Here is a 23,377-nt window from a genome sequence, read left to right as displayed (position 1 = left end):
ATTCAGGAACATCCTTCAATAAAGGCAATAAAGTGATTCTCTTGTTGTAAGAAGTTGCATTTTCCTTTTTACTGCCCAACATTTTACCATATCAATTCACATCTGAATTTCAGCTAACACTGGCAATAAGAGCTCTCGTCACCTCTAAAGTGCAGAGAAGCTCTTGTTGAACCAGCTGTCACCAGGTTTCTGCAAAGTGTCTTTAATGGGCTGCATGTGTGAGAGTGAGATCAGTGATGAGTGAAAAATATGATTAACATATACACTCGTCTGAGGTGCAGACGAGAACAGTAAGAAATTCCAAATTGACAAACACTGGGAATATCAATTGTTTTGGCTTTAGTACAGTGAAAATATTTTCAAAAGTTTTAGTAGGCCACGGCGAGCACATACCACTAAATATAAGCGGGGCTGGAGGTGTTGATTGCTTCAATGTATGTACATCCCATAAAGAGGCAATGTGTTGAGCCGCCGCTCGCTGGGGACCTTGCAGTCAAAGAGAGTTCAGCAGTAATCTCAGAGTACTGGTGTAGTGTGGACTGAAGTGACACACACATGATGGACATTCTGCATGACTGCACAGTAGATGTGAGCCACAGCTCCTAGCAGACCAAACTCTTGCATGTTCAAGAGATGTTGGTTGCCATCTTGGATTACTTTATATAACCTGCGGTGTGGTTGACTGCCTCCTTGCTAGTTGTTTCTGCTACAGTGCTTCTGCCTACAGGACTTGCTACTTGATTGTCTGGATTTTCCTTTGCTGAGACAAGTTGCCTTTTGAAGTTTGTTTGTACCTATGAGTGGATCACAGAGACGTATCCCAGATCTGTATTGATGAATTGAATCTGGAACTTGAGCTGGTTTTGAGCTAATGATACTGGGGTGTAAATCACCAAGGATAACAGTGAATGCCTTGAAGTTGTATTGTGATGAAAACTAATTTTGAACTATTTTCCAACTATTTAAAATTGTGATTAATCTACTAAGAATAAATATTGACTGTTTAAGATATGTTATTGGAGGAAACAAACTTGAATTGTCTTGAATGCTTTGCGACTATACATATGTGTCTGTTCACAGTTCAATGAATAAATATACAGAAGTCAAATAGAGATTATTTGTCTTCACCAGAGAGTGTAGTAACAGCACTGGTGTTTTCAGGAATGTATAGTATCTGAAAGAAACACGTTAGTTAGATTCCTCACCTTAGAATATCCCCAGGCATCAGGCTGGATCCGGAAGATTTTCGTCATGAATACCCTTGCCCGTCGCTAGGCGTCGTCTGCGGCTCAGCTTCCGTCGTCGGCATCGTGCGCTAGGATGATGTCGTCTGAGTACTTAGACCCCGCCCTCGCGCGCTGACATCAGTTCTTCTTTTTTCCGCGCCAGACAGCGCCGATCCGGGAAGAGCATACCCTTTTAGTCATTTTTTGACTAAACTTTTTGACTCTTTTGGTCTATTCTGTCGACTCGACTCTGGTGCCAGTAGGATGCCTGGTTTCAAACCCTGTGACTCCTGTAGCCGACTGATGTCGGTTACGAATCACCACTGCCGGTGCCTCTACTGCCTTGGGGCCGACCACGATTCCGCGTCGTGCCTCGACTGCCGGGCCCTGACTTCGAAGGCTAGGCGGGAGCGGTCCCGCAAGCTACTGGAGTTCCGGCAATCGGCTCCACGTCGCTCACGGTCCCGGTCGAGGAGAAGGTCGAGGGACCGGTCGCGGAGCCGCAGTCATTACCACCACACGTCTGGTTCCAAGTCTTCGGGTAAGTCGAAGCATAGTAAGAAGTCCAAGAGGCAACATCGCTCTTCGGACTCCCCTCGCCGGTCGCGCGACTCGGCTGAGGGTTCGAGTGGTACTACCCACGCGGCTCCATCAGAGCCGCAGGAGTCGCGTCCATCCCCATACCCTCTGGTCCCTGGGACCGACGCGACTCCGACGGAAGTCAGTGCCTTCCTCTCGGCCATGAGGGGCCTGGCTCTGCCGTCGATGCCTGCCGGCGCGCCTTCGGGCCCCGCGGGCTCGACCGTGAGGCGTAGCGAGCTGGCGGCCCCGGCCCCGGCGCCGACTTCGGTCCCGACGCCGCAGGTCCCCGTGGGATCCAGGCCTGGATCTCAGTTGGCGCCGGTCAACCTCACGACCCCTCTGCCGGCGCCGACTCCAGTACCACCTCCGGCGATGCCTTCTTACGACGCCGTTCCCCGGTTCAGTCCCGGTCCGGGCCCGGCATCAGAGCGGCGCCGATGGGTGGCAATTTCATCTTCCGCCCGGCTCCGATCATTCCACCTGTCTACCAGGAATCAGATGACGGTGACGACTGGGAGGGGTCTGAGAACCCTCTGGCCCTTCAGGGCCAGTTATCACAGGACTGGGCAGATGAGCTGGGGGATGCCAGTGGTCTTGATACCTCCCCTGACACTGGCTTCATCTCTCCTCCGACAGTGGCTTCGGAGGACGGTGCTGCATTTTCTGTGGTGCTGCGCAAGGCGGCCGAAGCCCTCTGGCTGGAGCTGCCTGCTGTGGCCGTGAGGACGAACCTCCTCACAGAAGTGCTTCAACCGTCAGCAAGCTCCTCCGAGCCTCTGCTGCAGCTGAATGAGGCGCTCAGTGACGTTCTGAAGGGCACCTGGTCCAAGTCCTCCACAGTTCCTCCTGTGGACCGGAACGTGGCCCGGTGCCACCGCCCTGCACCGGGCGACCCCAGTTTTCTGTCCCAACACCCCATGCCCGAGAGCCTGGTCATCCAGGCCTCTACTTCCCAGACCTCCTTCCCGTCCACTCCCCCGGATCGGGAATCCAAGAGACTTGAACAGTTTGGGAAGAAGCTGTTCTCCTCCCTTAGTTTTGGGACTGCGGTCTATTAACACCGTTTGTCTCTTGGACCGTTACTCCCACTCTCTGTGGGATACGGTGGAGGACGTGCTGCCCCAGTGTCCGGAGGAGGCCCGGACACGGCTCGCCCAGGCTCTTGCCGAGGGGGGGGATGCAGCGCGACACGCTATCAGATGTGGACTTGACACTATGGACTCGCTAGGTAGGGCGATGTCGACCACGGTGGCGCCCTGCCGCCACGCGTGGCTGCGGTCCACGAGCTTCTCAGGGGATGTCCAGAGCACCCTCATGGACATGCCCTTTGATGGCAGTCGCCTCTTTGGCGACAATGCGGGTAGTGCGCTGGAGCGCTTTAAGGACTCCCGGGCTACGGCCAAGTCCTTGGGCCTCTCGGCCCGCGCCCGCAAACTTCCGCTTTTTGCCCCTTTCGTGGCCAAGTAAGGGGCACCCCCTCACGTCCGCCTAGCCACAGGCCGCAGACCCAACCTCCACGCGGACGTGGATTCCGCCGAGGCGGTACAGTGGGACAACGTGCCGGTTAGTCCGCATCCACCCCGGCAGCATCTGCCTCAAAAGCCCTCCTAGTCCGTGCTTTCAGGCCCATTCCACACCGGTGGGTGGCAGAGTTCGCCATCACCTGCTCCACTGGCGTTCCATCACATCGGACAGGTGGGTGCTGCAGATCGTCCGATGGGGCTACTCCCTCCCCTTCGAGGCGACCCCCTCCATCCATGCCACCGCAGTACCACCGCATGTCAGAAGATCACTTGGAACTTCTACAGGAGGAAGTTACGGCCCTCTTGGCCAAGGGGTTATCGAGCACGTTCCTGGTCCAGAAGTAGGTCGTGGTTGTTATTCCCACTACTTTCTGGTTCCCAAGTAGGGCAAAGGGGGCCTACGCCCTATCTTGGACCTCAGGAGCATCAATGCCTTCCTCCGCAAGGAGAAGTTCAAGATGCGCACCTTAGCTCAGGTTCTGGCTGCCCTAGACCCTGGAGACTGGATGGTAGCGTTGGACTTTCAGGACGCTTATTTCCACATCCCCGTCCTGCCGGCCCACCGGCGTTACCTGCGGTTCACGGTGGGCCAGGAGCATTTTCAGTTTACGTGCTTCCCTTCGGCCTCATCAGTGTCCCTCGGGTGTTCACAAAAGTGATGGCGGTGGTCGCAGCTCATCTGCGCAGATTGGGGGTCCCAGTCCTCCCCTATCTCGACGACTGGTTGTTGAAGGTGGGCTCGCCCCAGGCAGTCGTCTCCCACCTCCAGACTACGGCCGTCCTTCTGCATTTGCTGGAGTTCTCCATCAATGTGCCGAAGTCGCATCTGAGTCCCTCCCAGAAGCTCCTCTTCATCGGAGCGGTTCTGGACTCGGCGCAGTTCCGGGCTTATCCTCCAGAACAGCAGGTCTGGAATATTCAGGCTCTGATTCCCATCTTTCGGCCTCTATCCCGGGTTTCGGTCAGGTTGGTGCTGCGGCTTCTGGGTCTGATGGCCTTCTGCATCCTGTTAGTGCATCATGCCAGATGGCGAATGCGGGCTCTGCAGTGAGAACTGAAGTTTCAGTGGGCCCAGCATCGAGGCAACCTGTCCGACCACGTCCTGATCTCGGAGGGCACTGCAAGACAGTTGCAGTGGTGGCTCACGGACCGCGATTGGGTCAGCGGCAGATCCCTCTCCCTATCCCAACCGGAGCACGTAGTGGTGACGGATGCGTCCCTCCTGGGATGGGGGGGGCCACATGGGAGAGGCGGAGATCAGAGGCCTCTGGTCTCCGGCGGAGTCCCGGCTCCATATCAACCTTCTGGAGCTGAGGGCGATCCGACTTGCACTGAAGGCATTCCTTCCCTCTGTCCGGGGAAGTGTAGTGTAGGTGTTCACGGACAACACCACCGCCATGTGGTATTTCAACAAATAGGGCGGGGTGGGGTTGTGGACCCTTTGTCAGGAGGCTCTGCGCCTCTGGACATGGCTGGAACATCAGGGCATCACCCTGGTGGTTCAACATCTGGGGGCTCTCTGAACGCCAGAGCAGACGAACTCAGCCACCGGTGCATGATGGATCACGAATGGCGTCTAAACTCTGACGTGGCACAAGGCTTCTTTCGGCAGTGGGGAGAGCCTTGGTTAGATCTATTCGCCACCGAAGAGAACGCGCAATGTTAGCAGTTCTGCACGTTGGAGTTTCGAAGGCGGCACTCGCTCGGGGACGCCTTATGTCGCGAGTGGAGTTGCGGTCTGTTGTACGCCTTTCCGCCTATACCGTTTCTACCCAGAGTGCTGAAGAAGATCAAGTGCGACCGGGCCCAAGTCATCTTGGTGGCTCCGGATTGGGCACGAAGATTCTGGTATCCTGAGCTACTCAGTCTGTCGATCGATCCCCCGATACGACTGCCTCTTCAGGAGGACCTTCTGTCGCAGCAGCAGGGGACGGTCCTCCACCCGAACCTGTCCAGCCTCCACCTCCATGCGTTGAGATTGAGCGGCGACAGTTGATGCCATTTGACTTGCCTCCTGAAGTCGGTGATGTGATTCTGGCAGCCAGGCGTCCCTGCACAAAATCGGTATACGCCTGCAGGTGGAACAAATTTGTGGCATGGTGCACAGCAAAGGCTGTGGATCCCCTTTCCGCCCCTCTTTCTGAGGTTCTCCTCTTTCTTCTTTCATGGCCCAGCAAGGCTCTGCTCTGGGCACCCTAAAAGGTTACCTCTCTGCTATTTCTGCTTTCTTACGGCTTCCTGATCAGCCTTTTCTTTTCAAATCCCCTGTTGTTTCTTGCTTCCTTAAGGGCATCACTCACATGTTAAGACGGCCAAAAAAAACTCCCACACGACCTATAATAATTTCATTATGGCTGTACAAACTCTCGAAGGGCTTCCTATATTGTACAAATCAAAACCTACTACATCGTTTCTTGTTGTTGATTTTATTCAGAACATGTTCTTTTCATTTAAATATTTTAGTTCAGAATATATAATTCTTTTTTTTAATAATTCCCATCAATATTTTTATTTTGTTGTACATTTTTTTGAAATATAAAACATGATGTTATATCATTTTTATAACCAAAGTGAAACAATATTATTACATATATACAAACGGAACACGACAGACATAATGACAACACATTTAATAGTTATAATTTGGTTGTACAAGATTGTACTTTCAATATTGTGATACTTTTTATCTTTTTCCATCAGTAGACAAAAAACATTATAAAAGGGAAACAAATCAAAGCGCACCTCTCACTCCATTCTACCATCATTCAAACCAATCAAGCATACACACTATCAACCTATCTTTCGCCTCCTGGCTTTGAAGGAACGTGCTACTACACTGTGTGGTAGAGTTCTAATTTATCCCTCCATGGTGTGGCCGTCAGCCAGGGGTGCAAATAGCCAACGTACGTTTCGGTGGATTCTGTTTAATTAGTGTTCACCTTCCTCAGGGCCATCCACTTTATGTTCAAAATCTCACTAGCAGAGGTGCGATGATGGATCGCGTCCTAATTCAGAAACTTCTTGCAGTCATTGAATTTTGAGGGTAGCATGATAGTTCTTTGTATCTCTTCATTGTGTCTTTCGAAATTTCAGATCTTTGTGTAGAATGTGAAATTTTTGGGGACGATGTCTTCCAGTACCTTTGACGCTAGCTCCTAATTCAACCATTCAGGCTACATTCATTTTAGTAGCCCTTCTCCTGTGTCAAACCGAATGGTGCTGCTTTTCCTCTCTCAGCCATAATGAAATAATTATAGGTCGTGTGGGAGGTTTTTTTGCGTTGATTTTCCCCTTCTCCCAGATCTAGAAGTACATACAGGGGGTACCTCATTACACATTACTCACATGTTTCCTCCTGTCCCTTTAGTAATGCCTCAATGGGATTTGAATTTGGTCTTGACGTTTCTGATGTGCGCTCCCTTTGAGCCACTTCATAATTGTCCCCTTCGTCTCTTGACACTTAAGACTACTTTCCTGGTAGCCATCACCTCTGCTAGAAGGGTGAGTGAGCTCCAGGCTCTCTCTTCTAAGCCTCCTTTTCTTTCTGTCTACCGGACAAAGTTGTTCTCAGGACTCGTCCTTCCTTTCTCCCTAGGGTGGTAACTGCCTTTCACATCGGGCAGTCTGTTACGTTGCTCACCTTCTTTCCGCCTCCGCATCCTTCGATAGAGGAGGAGAGGCTCCACCGTCTGGACCCAAAACGGGCGCTGTCCTTTTATTTGGACCGCACCAAACAGTTCCGGGTGGACGACCAACTCTTTGTTGGCTACGTGGGCGCTATGAAGGGACGGGTGGTGCACAAGCGGACCATCTCTCGGTGGGTTTTTTTGTGTATCAAAGCTTGTTACTCCTTGGCTAAAAAGGAACCTCCTTTAGGGCTGAGGGCCCATTCCACTCGGGCCACAGCAGCGACAGCTGGCCTGGGCCGGGGAGTCCCCTTGCAGGACATCTGCCAGGCAGCAACGTGGGCCTCGCTGCACACGTTTGCTAAACATTATTGCCTGGACAGCCAAGTCTGGAGAGACGGCTTCTTTGGCCGTTCTGTTCTCCAGGACTTTCTGGTGTGATCTTGGTTCGCAGACCCACCACCAGGGTTGGTATTGATGGGGTATCTATTCTAAGGTGAGGAATGTAACTAACGTGTTTCTTTCAGATGAACAAGTTACTTACCTTCGGTAACGATATATCTGTAAGAAACATTAGTTCGAGTTAGATTCCTCACCGACCCACCCATCCTCTCCGTTCTGCGAACCGATATCTAGGGTTGAGGGTATCGCTTTCAAGGCCCTACAATTTTTTGGCACCAGTGTCGGTCTCTTGCATGGCTCTGCGTTCCTGGCGCGGAAAGATATGTACAAGAACAGACGTCATCCCGGCGCATGACGCTGACGACGGACGCGGAGCCGCGGACGACGCCTAGCGACGCGCAAGGGTATTGCTGACAAATCTTTCCGGATCCAGCCTGACACCTGGGGATATTCTAAGGTGAGGAATCTAACTAACTAATGTTTCTTACAGATATATCGTTACCGAAGGTAAGTAACTTGTTCTTTAAGTTGAGATGCACAGTTTGTTACACAGGAATGCACTGTGTTCCGCATACCTCATTGAACAGCCGAGTGACAAAGGAGACGTGATGGAGTCCTGTGTGTCTGTTTTCTCTCTTTCTCCTTTCCCTAATTCTACCACTGGCTGTCATGTTTTTCTATACGTGTCCAGTGGTGGAGATGGTGAGAAATTTGACTAAACTCTCATTGGATGGGTGCCAATCGGACAACCACATGAGCATCAATAGTATAAGCTCCCTTTGCTTGTAGTACCTACAAAAGGAATGCACATTGGTGCTTATTAAAAGTTTTTTTTCAGTCTGTTTTAATTATATGGAATATCCTGTAAAAAGAGTTCCATTCTACTAGACTTGTTTTTTTTTTATAAGTTGGGCAACAGTTCAGGAATGTTTTGGCAACGAGGCCAGTAGAAAATCAAGCTATTTTTTCAGTATTTTCTTCCCCATTCCCTGGATACAGCTGCAGAATACAGGGTTTTTCCGAATTCCAGGAAAAGAAAGCTCCATAGAAATTATCACAGGATTTTATATTGAAATATTCATGGACTTCACAGAATTTTCTTTTTTTCTTCAGTGTATGAAAATTTGTTTGGAATGTTGAATTTTCCCAGCTTTTATGCAATTGGCACAGAACTTTTCCAGGCTTTTACTTCAGAAATGTCAGCAGAACATTCAGAATGAAATTGCTTTCAAATCCCTTGATAGAATGTTAACTTGAATGGAATTTTAAAAAGATGCATTTGTCGTACTAGCGCTCCAGGGCCAATGGGTCTCGAAAGCCAATGTACAATCCTTTTGTAAATAATTGCCTTTTGTCCATAGGACCACAGGAAGTAGGTACTACTGCATTCTCTCTAAATTGCTAATTTCCTTTTCATGCCTTGAATTTAGGAGGCTAATGGGGGTGGGGGGTGGGAAGAGATGTGCAGTCAAAGCTTACGCATGAATGTTAGTTGTGGGTTTGGAAAACACTGCCTAGGCGCTGCTTTTCTGGAATGGACAGAATGTTGAGCATGCTCTTTATACTAGAGTTGTGCATCTGTATAGTGTACCTTATAAATGTTCTCTCTTTTTAGGTCTAATTTAGTATTAGCTTACCCCTAAGGTGTTAGAGGAGGGAGAGACATAGTGTTAATGACCACGTTCTTTCAATTTTTTTTTTTTTCCTGCACCATCCAGGAGTGAGTAAAAGATACAGGTTAGGCAGAGCACGGATTATGGTGTTGAGCGTAAACAATACTGTTCATTTCAGGTTTCTTAAGAGTGGTGTAGGCACCACCCGGGTGCACAGAATGTGCCTGCAGCGTTTTGATTTTTATTGGTATTTTAATAAGGAAAGTACATAGACAGCATGGCTGGTAGAGACATTATGTGATCTCAGTATCCCATGATGCCCACTTGTTGTGTATCATACCAAGACTGTGTTTAACCATTGAAGACTTAGTGAAGCATGACATAGAATACAGGGAATAGGCAGGCAGCCCATCTCATTTGTGAAGGTGCTTTCCAATGGCCTTGCCCTTGCCCGCAGCAAAGCTCATTCAGAAATTAGATTCTTTATTCATAAGTCCTTCTTTTCATGCCACAGGCTAACCTTCTGTAACTGATTTGGTCAAGGGAAGGTGGGTTGGAAATACATTTTAGTGCTTCATTTGAAGGTGAAGTAAATCGAAAACCTGATTACTTAACACCTGGCTTTAAATGGCTGATGCTTACTCTACACCCGCCTTCCCTCACCTGTGTTGTTACTTCTTCCCCCACCAGCCCTTCCTCATTGCTTCCCATTCACTCGCCCACCCTTGTATACGTTGTTGCTTCCTCCGACACCTGGGAAATAGTGGAAGTAGTAAGGATGTATTCATAACATCCCTCAAGGTACCGACACAATGTCTCTTCCAAAAGCGCCCCACAATCTCTTTGCATATAGGATGGAAATGTTTGGTATCTGGTGTTTTGGATAGCTGTAGTTTGTTTCAGAAGCAGATCAGTACCAGGAAGACCGAACTGAGCATTGATTCATGAACTTATCATTTATGAGACAAATCAAAGTTACTCAGTATGCTTGTTAAGGACCTAGCTGGCAGACTACTGACCCTGCAGACAGTCGAAAGACAGCATTGCTAAAGACCCTGACAGATTATAACATTATGGGGTGACCGCCAAGGCCTTTTACACATTGACAAATAATATGACTTGTGGGCAACTAAATGGAAAGGGGCACTCATGCACCCAAAGAAAGTAACCATTCAAGACTCGCCACTGGTTAATACAGCATACGATTCCACATAAGGCCTATTGTAGCAAAACCTGATCACATAAGGCAAAACGTCATGTGCAATAGAGAAGACCGCTCCTTTTTCACACTAAAGGACATGAGCTGGAATTCTGATATTCTGGCAAAAGTGGGTATTGAAGTGTTCACAATACTAAAAATACTTTACCTTTAACACTTTAGATTGCCATGATGGGTGCATATGGTGATTTGGAGGTAATCCAGTGTAGACTAATTATTATCCTGATGGGTCTCAAGATCACACAATGATAACAGAACAAGAATGAGATAATTTGCATTTTTTCACATTAAAAATAGACTTCACTTCTCTTAATTTTTTTTTAGAATAGCTTCAGGGTCTTCACAAAGAAAAAAGTGAATCCAAAAGTGTGTTTTATAAATTAAGTATCCCAGCATATCCCTTCCTATTTCTGACATCCTAGTTACTAAAGCAAAAGCACTATGATGAAGACACTGCTGGCTATGTCATATTGCCTTAGCCCCATACCCATTGTTGTTAATGTTGCCTCCTGCGCCCCCTGCCTCAGTATGGCTTCCCGCCCTGTCTGCCGTTATGAACAAGCCAGCGCTGGTTGAGTCATAGATTTTTTTTTTTATCAAGCGTTCAGCCATGCTGCTCTACAACATGACTAAAGATTGACTAAGCGAATAACTCTCTCCTGGTAGACGAGACCCATTGTCTTTGTAGATGCATGTTTATTTAGTTTTTTCCCCCTTTTTAAAAATGTTTTTATTGGGACTTAAAATGCAAGGCAGACCTATTGGCTGTGCCAGTGCTTGTTTTCATTTGATGAAACATGTCCTAAAACAACAACTGTTTTTGCTTAAGGTTACATTGTTCTCCTATTTTTGTTCACTCACTCTTTTGTTCTATCCTCTCTCAATCTGTTAAGATTCAGTCAGCCTTTTATATGACCAGTAACTGACCTTGTGTATATTGAGGGGAATGCAAGAATCAGCCATCAAGGATGTACTTTCCTTTGCTTACCTATTTTTTCCAGGTTTGTCAGTAATACCTTGAGAGAGTTTTGAAGTACTGGAGCACTGAAACCTCCAATAGCGTTTACCAGTGTGTGAGGTATCCATGTTTCAAGCTTGATGGCTCCAGTCGACATGTGCCATATTTGTGGCATGATATTTCTGTCCCTCTACAAAACCTTTAAAATGTTAGTCCTAGGGATGTAGCGTCTTTAAATGGCTAACATGAGTACATGTCCTAATGTGTTTTCGTCCTTTTCTTATTTTTTTCATTGCAGATACATTAGACTCTATGGAAGAAAATTCAGCAAAGAAGATCATGTACTTTTTGTCAAGTTATTGTATGAGTTGGTGACCATTCCGACACTGGAGATCAGTATGATGCAAGGGTTTTCTCGTATGTTAGTAAACCTACTGAAGTAAGTATGTCATCAGTTGGATTGTGTGCTTTCCCTCTGCACATGTTGCCGAATAGTAAAATATGCTTTGTGGCAATTTTAATAATAATAAATTTTAATAATAAACTGCATGATTACTTAAAATCTTTACAGTATAAGATAAAATAAAAAAAGAAAAAAAGAAGCTTTATGAACGTCCCGGCTCACCCCCTCACAAGTCCCATCCACACATAAAAGTGAAAGTCACTTTGGGTTTGTGGCAAAAAGAATCTCATGTTAGGAGAGAGGTTCTCTTAAGCTACACGTTGGCAGTTACTTTGAGAGGCTGAAAATTCAAAGATTGGGACTTTATATTTTGAACTAATGGCGACCGGCACATGATTTTGATGCTTGTGCATGTGGCTACCCAAGTCGTGGGTGCAAGTGTGTAGTCCTGTGAAGATTTCCCGGGAGTCGTTGATCTGCGAATGGGGATGTATCAGGGGATAGAGGGTATACAAGGCCTTAATCTTTCTTTTTCATTTAACTATCCAATATTGCTCGTTTTCAAAGCTAGAAATATTTAATGGTTCCTCCAGCATTTCCTGTCAAGTTTAGTGTGTTGTCCATTGTTCAGTACAATTCGGAGGGTCTGCTTTTTTATCTTCCTTTTGCTAATGACCAGGTGTAAGGATATATTCTGTGTCTCAGGATCTAAGATTCTGGAACCACCTCCATCATGGATTCCTTCTACCTCCAACGTTGCAATAGTTTTGTAACCTCTTATCCCACTTACTGTCCATTGACTGTCGGGTGATACTGTGCTATATATGATTGACCAATAACTAGTAATATTTAGCAATCCTATAAAGCGCACTTCAAACTGAATCCTATATTGCCACCTTTATTGTTAATTTAGCAATTAAGATTTTTAAAAGACCTACATCGTTCTGCCACCCAACTCGTGAGTCTGAACCCCTTGTAGCATAAGACGACCAAGCCACAATCATCTCGCGATGCCTGCCATCACACTCAACCATGCAGTGGGTGTGCCTGAATAATGTAATCTCTTAATAATCAAAGTAGTGAAAAATTTCAGAATGTACTGCTTTGGTTGGATACACATTGTATTTTTTATTGAGCTATACCGCAGTCAGTACACGTATGCTGATTTCTTTAAAAAATGAACACAGCAAGGGTTCATATTGACACAGAGTGGTTATATCATCACAAAATATGTCATAAGGCTTATGGGTTACTAGTCTTGTGTGCAGATTTAGATTCCATAGATAGGTTTCCCGATTTATGCCCTTATATAGGTACAATTCACATTGCCCTTATTTAGACATAGATATCCGGTCCTTATTTAGACATTGTCCGTACAAACCAAATACAGGCATGGCCACCTACATCCGTCCATCCTCGTCACAACGAATTCTTTGAAAACCAGACCCATAAGACTTTAGGAATTTCCCTCAGCTTGAATATTGATTTCTCCAAGAACTCATTAAGTATGCATGAACATCTATTCCTTAGGGGTTCATTCATGACGTTCCTCTGCCCGACTTTTATGTCAATACTGGCATTCCTAGACATCTTCAAGGTATAAATATACCAGCACTTGCCCAGGCAAATTGCGGTTCCCGGAGGATTCGATCCAACGCAGACTACGCGGTTCGCCACGGTAAGTTCGGAAGGAGATCGAGTTCCAGCTTGATGCACTGATCTGACGCTGCCATCCTCCTCGCAGAGAATACAGCTCCAGTGCTCTCTGACTTCCCTTGCGGGGGGTTAGACTATTGAGTCCAGAAAAGAGATTCCAACCTCTCTCATTCTAAGGTATGGAGCTGACTAGAACTTAGAGAAACTTTTGGCAACTCTTGGCTAAACTAAAATATAGCTAGCTATACTTTAGAAATGGCACCTACTTCAAACCTCGAACTGCACTTAAGTTAGGTACACTGGTGTAGAACAATTTAGAAGCATCAGAGGAGTATCACATTTTAGCTTAAGTTATTTATGTATGTATTTTGAGTAATATAGGTCATAGCTACAAACCATGCTATTGCAGTATTATTTTATCTTACTGCTAACCTCGTACATCTTGTACTTTGAAGTCTGTCTTACGATTGTAGCAATTCATATCTCTTGCATGAGAAATAAGACTGTTCAATAAACCCTTTTATTGAAACACCCGTCTCTCTATTTCTGTGCAACTCTGTAGAAACGAAGCATGCACGATTGACTGAGTGAAACTGTTATCTATTGTTTCCACAATTCTGAGATTGTTCCGATTCCAAAAGGAAACAAAGTTGTCATGTTTATGCGGTTGTCAGAGACTAATCCCTTCTTGTATATTCGAGAAGTTTCTAGTGACCTCTGAGTTAGCTGGCACACACAAGTAATTAAGTTTAATATACTCGATAGAGACATACTGACCTTAGTCCCATGTCAAATCTATAGTGTATGTTATTCCAATGCGCAGAGCCTATCGGGGATATAGGAACTACACTACACTAGCACCCTCAGAGAAAGTTCTAGTTCTATTTTGCCTCTTTATGTTTGACATGTATGTAAGATAATGTTACCAGATGACGTTGTCATGAGGGATACAATTTTCAATCTGTAGGATTCTAATTAACAAACTATTTATTGTATTCCGGGAGATGTACTTTTTATTCAGGCAACCGTACCTTATTGGACTAACTCACAGGAAAACAATGAGTTGACAATCTTGGAACACAAAAATGGTGCACTTGATGACACAGAGCTTTCTGGTAACCATATCTGAAGTGCTACTACCAGAACTTTATTTTCCATGTTTTTATTTATTACATTGGCTTACTTTCTAAAGGCTCAAATTTTGGCATTGCTAGTCTTTAATAGCTGGCCTCACTTCAAAAGCAGAAGAAGCAAACGTTACAAGTTATCTTTCCTGCTTTGTGCTTCCAGGTTGGCAAATGACTCCTAATGAGTCGTCAAGCAGATATGATTTTGAGTGCACAGCCCAGTTTTCAAGGTTGCTCATCATAGACCTATGTTGTCGAGGGAAGCATCCAGCATGGGAACTTAAATTAAGCACCAGCACATTCCAAGTTAACAAAATAAAACTTTTTAATAATAATCAATCAGCAAATTTGTAAGCGTGCTACTCACCCATGAGGGTCTCATGGTGCTGGGGGGGGGGGAGGAGCGGAGCAGCTCCGGTCAGTCGAAGAGCCAGGTCTTGAGGGTCTTCCAGAAGATATGCAGGGTGGGGGCGCATCTAATGTCGATAGGGAGCTTGTTCCAGGTCTTCGCCGCGATGAAGGAGAAGGACCTTCCACCGGTTCTTGCTCTGCGGATGCGTGGGGGTTGGGCGAGGTCGGCGGATCGGAGGTTCCTCTTGGGTACGTAGAAGGAGATTCTATTGTTGAGATATTGGGGTCCGGTGTTGTGGAGGCATTTGTAGGTGTGGGGAGTATCTTGAAAGTTACTCTCTTCTCGATGGGGAGCCAGTGGAGGTTTCGCAGGTGTTGGGTGATGTGTTCGTGTCGAGGGATGCCAAGGACGAGTCTGGCTGCGGTGTTCTGTATGGTCTGCAGTTTGCGGAGCAGAGACTTGTTGATCCCGGCATAGAGGGCGTTTCTGTAGTCCAGTCTGCTGATTATGAGTGTATGGTTGACGATCTTCCTTGATTGGGGGGTCCATTTGAAGGTCTTCTGGAGAGTGCGGAGGGTGTTGAGGCGACGGCAGGAGGAGTCGAGTACGATACTGATGTTTCGGTTGTTGTCCGTGGGGGTGGTCTGCTGAGGGCGGTGGGCCACCAGGTGTTGTCCCATGCAGAGGGGGAGGGTCAGAGGATGAGGACCTCTGTCTTCTCCCAATTGATCTTCAGGCAGCTGCTGCTCATCCAGGATGCAACGTCCTTCATTCCTTCCTGGTGGTGATGGGGTCCTTGGTGAGGTAGAGGATGAGCTGGGTGTCGTCGGTGTAGGATACTATGTTGATTCCATGCTGTCTGACGATGGCGGCGAGGGGGGGCCATGTAGATGTTGAAGAGCGTCGGGCTGAGCGGTGATCCCTGGGGTACTCCACAGTTTACTTCCCTTGGTTCGGAGTGGAAGGGTGGAAGTCTGATTCTTTGGGTTCTGCTGGTGAGGAAGGAGCAGGCCAGTCGAGGGCGGTTTCCTGTATGCCGGCATCGTGGAGTCTGGCGGTGAGTGTGTAGTGGGAGACGGTGTCGAAGGCTGCAGAGAAGTAGAAGAGGATCAGGGCTGCGGTGTGTCCTTGGTCGAGGAGGGTGTGGATGTTGTCTGTGGCGGCGAGTAGAGCGGTCTCAGTGCTGTGGTTACTGCGGAATCCAGATTGGGAGGGGTCGAGGATGGAGTTTTCTTCAATGAATTTTGTTAGTTGGGCGTTGACAGTCTTCTCGGTGACTTTGGCCGCGAAAGGGAGGAGGGATATGGGTCGGTAGTTCTTGAGGTCTGTAGGATCTGCTGAGGGTTTCTTGAGTAGGGGTTTGACTTCTGCGTGTTTCCAGTCGTCGGGAAAGATGTCGGTTTCGAAGACGGCATTGATGGTGCATCGTAGTTCCGGTGCGACGGCGGCCGCTCTGTGGAAGATATGCGGGAGGCAGGGGTCCGTGGGGACTCCTGAGGGGATGCCTTTCATGGTCAATGCGGTGTCTTCGGTAGTGACTGTGGTCCAAGAGGAGATGGTGGTCTGGTTGGCGTTGCTGGAGGAGGCAGTGGTTTCGGAGTCATGTGTCTGGTCGTTGAAGTTGTCGTAGAGGCCCTTTATTTTCAGATGGAAGTAGGAGCCGAGCTTCTTGCAGACTTCCAAGGAGGGGGTGATGTCTGTAGTTTTGCTGGGGAGTTTGATGAATTCCTGGCTGATTTCCTTAAAGTTGCTGAAGTTGGCGAGGATCTTGTTCTGGATGAAGGTCCCTTTGGTGGATCTGATGCATTGGTGGTATTCTGTCATGTCAAATAGGTTTTATCAGCAACCTAATGATACATATAAACACATTACAGCAATATAATAACCATCTAGATATGCCATTGCAATATTCTCAAAGCATTCATCAGAATTATGCATTTATGCAAATTGAGCAGAATAATGCAGTATACATTGCTGATAAGGTTTTTATAAGAACATTTTATTAGATTTCTGATAACAATACAAATAGGGTAGACACATTGCAGGCCCTCAAAGGTAGCCATTAGGAGTTGTCCAAAGAAATTCCTATACATAATCCTTCCCTTTTGCCCCACCTTAAGCATTCGTCCTCTCCAATCTGTAATATGACCACTATTTAGCCCATGTCCTGGAATGTTTTTTAGGGCATCCACGTGCTATGTGGTTAGGTTCCTCCAGTTTTGCACAGCGGTCCATAGCAGCCCTCCAATCTCTCAGTGGAGGGGATGCTCGTTCTCATCCAATATTTGGCTGTATCTCTTTTTGTAAATAGCGTTCCCCTAACCACCAAGGCTCGCTCGCCCCCAAGGTGATGGAATTCAAGCATTTACCCCTCATTTAGTTGCTGGCTTTATCTGAGACTATAATGGGTAGTTTGTCAAAGGACAATGGATAACCCTGCAACAAATAGTGCAAGGAAATGACTCAGCATACATCTCTAGTTGCTCTTTACAGTACTAGTGCCCTGAGACCATTTCTTGAGTGGGAGTAAGTACTTGGCCCCAAGGTTGAGCCACTTGTCTTTTTGCCAGCTGTAATGCCACTACAGCAAACTTCCAATCACTGAGGGCACATTTTTAATGAACCCCAACAGAAAGAAAGTAGGTCCCAGTGCTGTCGTATGATCTATCGCTTTTGATAACATTGATGCAGCTTCTTGCCAGTATTTGTTGATCTGAGTACGAAACCAGTGCAGAAAACCAGCTACCTAAGTGTCGCACAAACTGATTCTGACTTATTACCCCATTTCATTAGGCTGAATGGGGTGCGATATATTCTATGGAGACATTTAAAATGTATGATCCAACGCTTACTATTAAGTAAAAGAGTGCCAGTGTATGTGTGTGCAGCAATAAACCCCGCCTGCTTCAGACAACTGTTTGTTACTTAAGATACAATTTTTCCCTGATGTAGTCTTAATAACTGGGATCTCTAGATGCTTGGAGTTAATATGATCCTGTGATGAGGCAATTGGTGGTTTTGGAAGTTACTCGGACTGTAAGTATCCTGAGATGTGGATTTTCACAAGGGAATGTGCAGGTTGCATTTAGCCAATCGTAAATAAACCTCTCCTGCACAGTTATGTTTTCATTGTGTGCTTCATTATCTAGCTGGGTAAACTCCTTTTACTACATTTCACTGGCCCAAGTGACTGTAGAAGGGCCAGTGACCTCGTCAGACATGTTGTGGATATTTTTGGATGGTGTAAGAGGGGCATATTAGGAGAACACTTACATTTTAGATTGGCTCTAGCACATTATTTTCCCATGCTGCCATGATGCACACAATTGTGCTGATTGTAGTATCGTGTAAGGTATACGCAGATGTGACAGAGCAAAGAGTGGAATGAGTACTGTATTATCTTTTTCAATGTCTATGTGAGGAACACATTGCGGTGTGTAGTAACAGTAGTGTGAAGATTGCGTGTAGTGATAATATAGCTCTAAATTGGGTGCAGCAAATCTACCCATGTTAAATTATTTACTGGAGATTGAGGAAAATTATCTGACCGGGGTTTGGAATTTAATAGAATATCTGCTTTCCCATGGGATAGGTTAATTCATAAATATACTTGTCCTCTAACAAAATGCACTTGTCCCTTTGGTGCCATGCAGTGCGGCGACAAATTATGGCAGCAGTCTCATTATATAAGAGTTCTGATAATAGCCTCTCTGATTATCCAAGAGTTCATACCATAGTAGGGTTTGAATACTAGTAAATCCCTTAATTTCCCACCTTTCCGAAGATCTACATACTGTGGCTGGAGATAGCAGTAAGCAGTAATTCCCCATGATTGGAATGACCTTTAGGTTCAGTGCAAACATACTAACTTGCATGTTTTATGGGTTTTCATCAGCTCATCTCTAATATTTTCCCATACCGAGAAAGGTTGGAAAATTTACTCCTGACAAGGGCAGAAGTAAAACGTCTTCCAGAGTTGGGAAAAAGTGGTTGGTGGGAACGTGAACTAGAGCAAATCTACAAATGCATCTTTGTTCATGCTAAAATGCTGTTCACAAATATTTTCTAGGAGTATCATTTCCTGACCTTCCTCTGTAAAGTATTGTGAATTTATGAAGGCCGTAAATCTGCACAAATGCCAGGACATATACCAAGGGTGCACGTTTGTGACTTTCTTTAAGAATTGGGACCCTATTTAAGTCTGCTGTTAACCAAAACATGTGTCTCCAGCGGACACATGGAAATTTCTCATGCGACGCGAGCACTGTAAAGGAAAATATATTTGAGGATGTCCAGTACTAAAATAAGGAGACCCTATAAGTGATATGGGTACTGTGACTGGTTTCCCCACGATTTGTGTGTTTTGGCCCAGAAGAACTAATCTGAGGAATTAGGTCTCAACTACTTTGACAGGAAGCGGTACTGATTAAACCTTTCCCCGAGTAGCAGTGAGGAAGTGCCTTACTAACGAGATACGAATGTGGCATAAGTCGCAAAGCACCGTTGACCACAATGGAGAACTTGAGTGAAGATGCAGCTGGTGAAGAAGGTGAAAGAGTTCGGTGGAAACCAAAGGTGAATTCAAGATGAGAGGTACCTGCAAGCAGAGGGGACAGAGTAAATGCCACTCAGGAGTGACCAGGGGGCACGGCAGGTGAATGCCCACTGATGTCTGGGATGCACGAGAGTTGACAGTGGCCTTGAAGTTGCAGCTGTAAAAAAGAAGGCGATGCTGTAGAAGACCAAGAGCCATTCACGAACTGTCCACCATTAGGTGTCAAGAGCCAAGGGGGGTCAGTGTCTGGAAGGAGCACCAACAAGCCTTGGCAACGGCACCCAACGTAGTCGTCAAAGAAGGTGCAGTGTCTGGACCAGCAAGGTCCAAGTCACTCACCACAAGCAGGTAAGTCAGAGCAGGCCTGAGCAAGCAGGGGAGCCCACTGGAGCCAAAGAAGACCCTCAGAGGACCCATGGGCCGAAGGCACAGGAGTCGCAATAGGACATCTTTCAGCTCACCAAAGGAAGAAGGCCCACGGCGCAAAGGATGCGGTGCAGGCGAAGCTCTTGGCTGCAGGAGATGCTTGAGGCTGGAGCTTGTTGGGCCCCGAAGATCTCTGGAGGAGAGAGTCAACAAGCTTTGGCAATGGCAACTCGATATGGTGCACAGGGGTACTGCTCCAGCGGTTCTGACGAGGGATACTGGCTTCAAACGACAATGGAGGACTCGAGGGAGTTGCAGAACCACCACCTGTGTTGCTGAGCCTTTCGTAGTCTGCAGGAGCTCAGGAACAGCAGACCAGTCAGCTTTGTTGCAGTGCCTGCAGATGCAGATGGAGTAACTCCTTCACTCCAAGGGAGATTCCTTTGGGTGTCTTGGATGTCCACAGGCCTTGTGAAGAACCTGTATGGAGCACAGGCACAGACTTGGCAGAAGACTGGCAGGATGACGAGACCAGGAGCAGCATACGTCATCCCAGTTGCAGTCTCTGTTTCCAAAGCAAAGTCCAAAGTGCCTAGATGGTTGAAGTTGAAGTGGTTTCGGATCTGGATCTTGTCCGACGACGTATCTAGGGAACCACTCACAGGTAAGCCCTTAAGTACCCTAAGGAGAGAGTTGGGACAATCCAGGGGTTCCTCCCAGAGGAGGGGCTGGACAGTGAGGAGGATACTCTGATGTCATTTGTCCAGTTTTGTGCCAGAGTGGGGGGCCTACAGCTCCCTAAACTGGTTTTAACTTGAGTATGCAATTAGGGCACCAAATGTGCTCTTCAAAGCAGTCTAGTGGCGCTGGCAAGCACCCCCACCCTGTCCCAATACACTAAGTCCTATTGGGAAGTGGTCTCCCCTTCCTGTGACAGGAAACCTATTGTCCTGCCTTCCCCTGCTCAAGCTTGGCTCAGCATCAGGAGGGCAGAATCGTGTCTCTGGTTGGCAGCAGCCCTAGTTTGCTGTCCAGTTCTGGAAGACTGGTACCAAGAGCACTGAGGGCCTCCCGGAGGAGCTTTACATGCATGGAATCATACCTCCACCGCCATTTACGGTGTTATGGTATGATACTAACATGTTTGATACCAATCACATCAGGGTTCGTTACAGCCAGTTTAGAGAGAGCCATCGCGTAATGACGCATGGCCACTCTATATATCATAATGACTGCTGCACTTACAACCCGGGAGAATGGACTCCGAAGGTTGTAGGGGTGTCCTTCTCATGCAGGGGCACCCTCCCACTTATAACCGAGCACCCTGCCTTCAGGATTGAAAGGCCTGCCTTTGGGGTGACTTACAGGTTTTAAGTGTAGTGACCTCAGATATAAGGACCAGCTTCCACAGGCTGCAATGGCAGGCCTGTAGTCAAAATTTGAGAGGCCTCTCATGGGTGACCTAATACGTGCTTCAGCCCATGGTGGACCCTGGTGTACCTATGCTCTGGGTACCGTAGTACCATATACTAGGGACCTACAAGGTTACATCAGTAGCCAATCTGCCGCGTACCTAAGTACTCGCCATGTCCATCTTAGGGAAGAAGCGCAGAGACTGGGGTCCTGATTAGCAGATTCCCAGTCGGACTAGTCAGTAAAACATAAGGACACCAGCAAAAATTGAGGATGACCATGAATGCAGATCCTACAGTACACACTACAATGGGCAGTTGACCCATTTAGATACCTTGGCATTTGGCTGAGCAGTGACCGTGATGAACTGTGGAAGGCCAACTACGGTAGACTCATGTCATTGTTGGAGGATCGTATCCTGGTTTGGACGAGGTTGCCACTGTCCATCACGGGTAGAATTGTGTTGATAAAATTGGGATACTTCAAAACTTCCTGTGCTTGTTTATCAATATCCCACTCCCTCTCACAGCCCTTTTCTGAAGATGTCTCTGGTCCAGTCTGCTTACCTTGGCATGGGCAGGAAAGCAGCCAGAGTATCCTGGGGAACAATGACCATACCCTTTGGACAGGGCGGACTTTGAAAAATATGTGGAATGATGTATATAACCTATATTAAACGTTATAAAACTTAAAATTGAAAACACCTGCTTGGAATTCACATTCATTGAAATTTGCTGGTGATAGCCAGGACAAAGATAGTTTGATATTAAAACAATTAATGCTGCACAAATAAAGACATTGAGAAAATAAAAGTGAGAAAATTAGTGTAATCCTAGCAGATTATGGTTTAGTCTGTAGTCAACTAATATTAAGGCAGTAAGAGGTCCATGTATAATTTGAAAAATTGTTAACACAATTGTTGACTGATGCTATCCACAAGCTTCACCTATTTGAGAACCAGAATCACCCTTTTGTTTAGAGGAAGTGGGAGGAATGAGGCTCAACTGACATTATAGGCACAGTACCAGAAGACAGAAGATTTTCCTGGTCTTGTCAGTGAATCAAATTTTCATCCACACACAAGGCATTCCACCGGATATTATCATGTCTAAAAGGACACTGTTGAAGGAATTGGACATTCTGTAAAATAAAAACGTCCCTCCTAAGCCAAGTCCCAACAAAGACCAGTTCATTGTGCACTTTTGAAGATGTGTGGTTGGAATGGTGTTGGATGTAGTTAGGTGATATTGGTTGAGGTGTGTGATGCTTGAAGGCATGCTTCAGAGATGGTGTGGCGTACATCTCAATCCAAGCGCCTGTAATGTTATAGAGAGTGTGAGAAGTTCGCAACTGTACATACCTACTTACCAGTTTTAATGATCAAAGTCAGTAGCATGTGCTCATAGTGTCATGAAATCCTAAGTCTTTAATGCTTTGAAAAATTGGATGCGTTTGTCAGTGCCCGTTATTTGAGCAGGTATTGACTTCCAGGGTGTTAATGTCTAGCCAGAGAAGGAAGTTCTACTGGTTCTAGTGTTTCTGAATTGAGCTTCCATTAGTAGTGGAGAATCCTTGAGTGCAGATCCTTTCTTGCAGGTTTCTCCAAAGAGTAGTTCGTGAGCTAGCAGTAACGCTCCAGCTACCTGTGAGTAGCTCTCCTGTGTGCAGGCCAGTATACTAAATTAGACACTTTTCATTCATTTAACTAATGTGTCTACAAACATTGAAAAGTTTGTATTTGAGATAAAAATGTGCATTTTTTTAAATAATAAACTGATTCTTTGAGAAAAATGGCTGAGTTTTCAAAGTGTATTTACAGCCGAGTGATAAATTATATTACGTTGGGTAGACTTATTACTACTAAAGTTATTACTTTTTTTGCATTACTGCTGGCAACCGTTCTTAATGCACTAAGATTGTCACTGCTGGTGATCTTGCATATGGTAGTCACTAATGTAATATTGTCTTGTTTGGTCATTACTACAATGCTTGATATCAGTAGCTCGGGATGATTTTCATTGAACATAAGTAGCTCTTATCGCAGAAATTGTTGTAGATCCCTGCTTTAATTGGCTCTATGCCGCAAATTGTTGTCTAAGGAAGAGTCGTCCTTTCACATGAAATTCTTAGTGAGCTATAAACCTTGTATTAAAGGTTACTTTAAAGATTGTTTTAATGGCATGATACATGTTAAAAGAAAAACAAAAATTACCATCAAACCCTCTGATAAAGTGGAAGCACTAATCATTCAAAATCCTCAAATGTATAAAGCTTAAGTACCAATACAATCGAGTAGTAACTTCATTACTGCAAGTTTTCCTCTAATCCAAAACACAAAATAATGACTCATTTAAGT

General features: G+C 46.2%; 1 protein-coding gene across 2 annotated transcripts in view; it reads left to right on the top strand.

The window, feature by feature from the left end:
- PSME4 (proteasome activator subunit 4) overlaps positions 1 to 23,377 on the top strand; it is a 1,714,764-nt gene that overhangs the window by 75,445 nt on the left and 1,615,942 nt on the right. For both annotated transcript variants that reach the window (XM_085612595.1, XM_085612594.1), the window contains exon 2: positions 11,448 to 11,588. In XM_085612595.1, the coding sequence (XP_085468721.1) occupies positions 11,448 to 11,588 (141 nt within the window). The remainder of the gene's footprint in view (positions 1 to 11,447; positions 11,589 to 23,377) is intronic.

The sequence above is a fragment of the Triturus cristatus genome, chromosome 6, assembly GCF_964204655.1.
Source record: "Triturus cristatus chromosome 6, aTriCri1.1, whole genome shotgun sequence".
Classification (NCBI taxonomy): Eukaryota; Metazoa; Chordata; class Amphibia; order Caudata; family Salamandridae; genus Triturus; species Triturus cristatus.
The sequence above is the reverse complement of the archived record's forward strand: the minus strand, read 5'-3'. Positions and strand labels throughout refer to the sequence as shown.